Source organism: Monopterus albus, unplaced genomic scaffold (genome assembly GCF_001952655.1).
Source record: "Monopterus albus unplaced genomic scaffold, M_albus_1.0 scaffold471.1, whole genome shotgun sequence".
Lineage (NCBI taxonomy): Eukaryota > Metazoa > Chordata > Actinopteri > Synbranchiformes > Synbranchidae > Monopterus > Monopterus albus.
The window spans coordinates 138,166-141,232 of record NW_018128351.1 but is presented as its reverse complement, the minus strand read 5'-3'; the positions used below and the strand labels follow the sequence as shown (position 1 = coordinate 141,232).

The window sequence follows — 3,067 nt, the reverse complement described above, 5'->3', positions numbered from 1 at the left end:
ATCTGTGCCTTGCCACAGTTCTGTCTCTGAGCTCTTCAGGCAGTTCCTTTGACCTCATGATTCTCATTTGCTCTGACATGCAGTGTGAGCTGTAGGGTCTTATATAGACAGGTGGGTGGCTTTCCTAATCACGGTCAATCAGTATAATCAAACACAGCTGGACTCAAATGAAGGTGTAGAACCATCTCAGGGATGATCAGAAGAAATGGACAGCACCTAAGTTAAATATATGAGTGTCACAGCAAAGGGTCTGAATACTTATGACCATGTGATATTTCAGTTTTTCTTTTTTAATAAATCTGCAAAAATTTCAAAAATTCTGTGTTTTTCTGTCAATATGGGGTGCTGTGTGTACATTAATGAGGAAAAAAAATGAACTTAAATGATTTTAGCATATGGCTGCAATATAACAAAGAATGAAAAATTTAAGGGGGTCTGAATACTTTCCGTACGCACTGTATGTGAGATGATCTACAGGACAGAAATGAAGCTATATGTTTATGTGCTGAGACTTAGACATATTTATTTAAGTCATATGTTTGGTTATTCCTGTAACGTCTTGTGTACTACCAGGCGGTGACGCCTCCATCATCCCCATGACTGACAGCCAGCCTCAGCCCTGCCCCCCTGTCACATCTGTAAAGGAGCACGAAGGGACTGACGTTGGGGGAGATCGGAAGCGGAAAGCTGAGGAACTGAGCGAAGGGCAGAACACTAAGCTGGCCTGTCTGGTGGAACAGGGGCCAGCAGAGGAAAAGCTGGAGGACAGAGGAGACACAGTACAACCATGTCCTTCAGATTCATCTAAAAGTGAAGGTCCGCCACAGACAAAAACACCTGTGGAAATAGTTTCACAGGTTTCAACACAGATAGAGATAAAAGCTAAAGGCCCCTCTGACAGAGATGGAGTGCATCTACAGATACAGGACATTCACAGAACTGGGGCCAAGTGTGTCCCAGGTGGCCCAGCTGACCCCCTGCAATCTGGGGCAGGTTATCACAGCACAGGGGTGCTTCGTGTGAAGCCCGGGCGAGGAGAGCCAACTCTGTCCCTGTCCTGCAGTGACAAGCTGGCCCGCTGGGCAGTCCTGGGCTTCCAGGGTGCATTGCTGTCCCATTACCTACAGGAGGCATTGTATTTCAGCACTGTAGTGGTGGGGAAGTGCCCGTACAGCAAAGAGGCCATGCAGAGAGCTTTGGTCACAAGGTGAGGAATAATGCAGAACAATTTAATATTACTGTACATTAAATCTCTGTTATTTTGTTATTTCACAGGTGACATTCACACGCGAGGGGTCAAAGAAAAAAAAGGGGGGGGGGTTCAGGCATTGCAGCTACAGGGGGCTGAGGACGGATGGTTAGGAGGAGGCTCTACTGGAGAAATGTTTTCTACTGGTCAGAGCAGCTTGTTTAAACAGTTAAAACAGTACATTAATGTGAACTTATTTCAGAATTCAAAATGGTGAGCTATGAACACAAACTAGATTATTCGCTGTGTGTGAACTGAACTTTGAGCAAGCGCTTGTGAAGCGTGAACAGCACTAATGAGGTCTACAAGTCTCAGGGCCAGTTGTGCACACTGCATCCCTGGTAAGGCCCATGAAACAGAGCTGTCATTAGTGTTGGCAGTCACACCTGGGCTTCTCCTCGCGGTAACTTCTCTTATTTCTAACAGTGTAATGTCAGAGCACCTTCTTACTTGTCATCCTCCTGTACTCCCCAGGTGCTCCCATGTATCACACCTCCCTGCTGGTTTCTCTGTGTCCCCCCCACTGCTGCTCCAGTCCAGGCTGGAGTTTCCCTTCAGCCAGGCCCAGACTGAGCTCAGACACCAGGCCAGACAGGGATGCATCTCCCCATGTGGGGCAGGTAGTGCCCTTGCACACACGTTGTGGTCTGAGTGACCAAAGCAAACACTAGCGCTGCATTCATATTAAACTGATGTTACAGTAGTTACCATTTTCTGGCTTGTTCCATGTCAGGGAAGCTCTGATTCTGTTGAAATCTTTACTGTATCTGACTTTGTGCTAAATAATGTGGAAGCTCCACATGTGGACACCTCAGGTCGGTCAAGACACTTAAACCTAAATTTCATGGATGTAGTATTACACACCAGTATGGCCTGCCTTCTCTCAATGTTCAACAGATGTTAAGTTCCAGAGTCAGAAAGCCTTTAAGTATGCTCCCCCTTTCTCCACCATCTCTTTGGTAGGGTGTGGACTCTTACTGTTTTCATGACAGTGTTTTAATGCACCCTCTCGGTTAGTGCAGCCCTTTTTCACAGCAACAAAAGCACAGGTGCTGCTAATCACATAAATGATGGCTCTGTCCCATGTGCAGTTTTAGTTGTTTGACATTAATGTGTCAGCGTCTTTCCAAGGGTTCTACAACAGTTTTGAGTTAGGAGTTCAGTGAGAGCAGTTTTATTTAGTCTCTATAGTAAACTACACTACATACACCTCACCCTTCTCATCTCTCCTCCTGGGACTAATACAATACTCTTCTGTTACCTGTAACACTGAAGTGATCTGTTAATTTGCTCATACTCACAGAATACTGCCCTGTATTCATATGCACACTGTTCATATGCAGATACTGTATATTTATCTCTATATTTATCTTTACATTATTTACATCCATTGAACTGTTCACTCATGTAATTTATCTTATTCTGCACTGTTTCATTTATTTCATCCCATCGCACTAATGTTCTATAAGCTTACCTTATCTATTACTGTAATTTAAATCCAGTCTTTTGTATATCGTACATTACCCTACATGTCTTACTGTAACTATAAATTGCACATATCTATCAGTAAACTAGTTCTGACTGTACAGACTGTAGATACTCTGCACTGCTGTTATTGAACTTCTGGTTAGATGCTAAACTGTATTTTGTTGCCTTGTACTTGTACATGTGTAGTGACAATAAAGTTGAATCTAATCTAGTCTAAATACAATCTTACATGTCCATGTGTTGCAGCCATCAGTTGGTGTAATGTGACTGAACAACCACTAGATGTCACTGCCAATGGCTACAAACATGGAGTCATCAAGAAGGCCTTAG

General features: G+C 43.9%; 1 protein-coding gene across 1 annotated transcript in view; it reads left to right on the top strand.

Annotated features, from left to right (window-relative positions):
- adat1 (adenosine deaminase tRNA specific 1) overlaps nucleotides 1-3,067 on the top strand; it is an 11,849-nt gene that overhangs the window by 2,492 nt on the left and 6,290 nt on the right. Inside the window, exons 5-7 of the mRNA XM_020587673.1 lie at nucleotides 574-1,207; nucleotides 1,724-1,869; nucleotides 2,984-3,067. The exon at nucleotides 2,984-3,067 is cut by the window's right edge and continues 12 nt beyond it. Coding sequence (XP_020443329.1) covers nucleotides 574-1,207; nucleotides 1,724-1,869; nucleotides 2,984-3,067 — 864 coding nt within the window. The remainder of the gene's footprint in view (nucleotides 1-573; nucleotides 1,208-1,723; nucleotides 1,870-2,983) is intronic.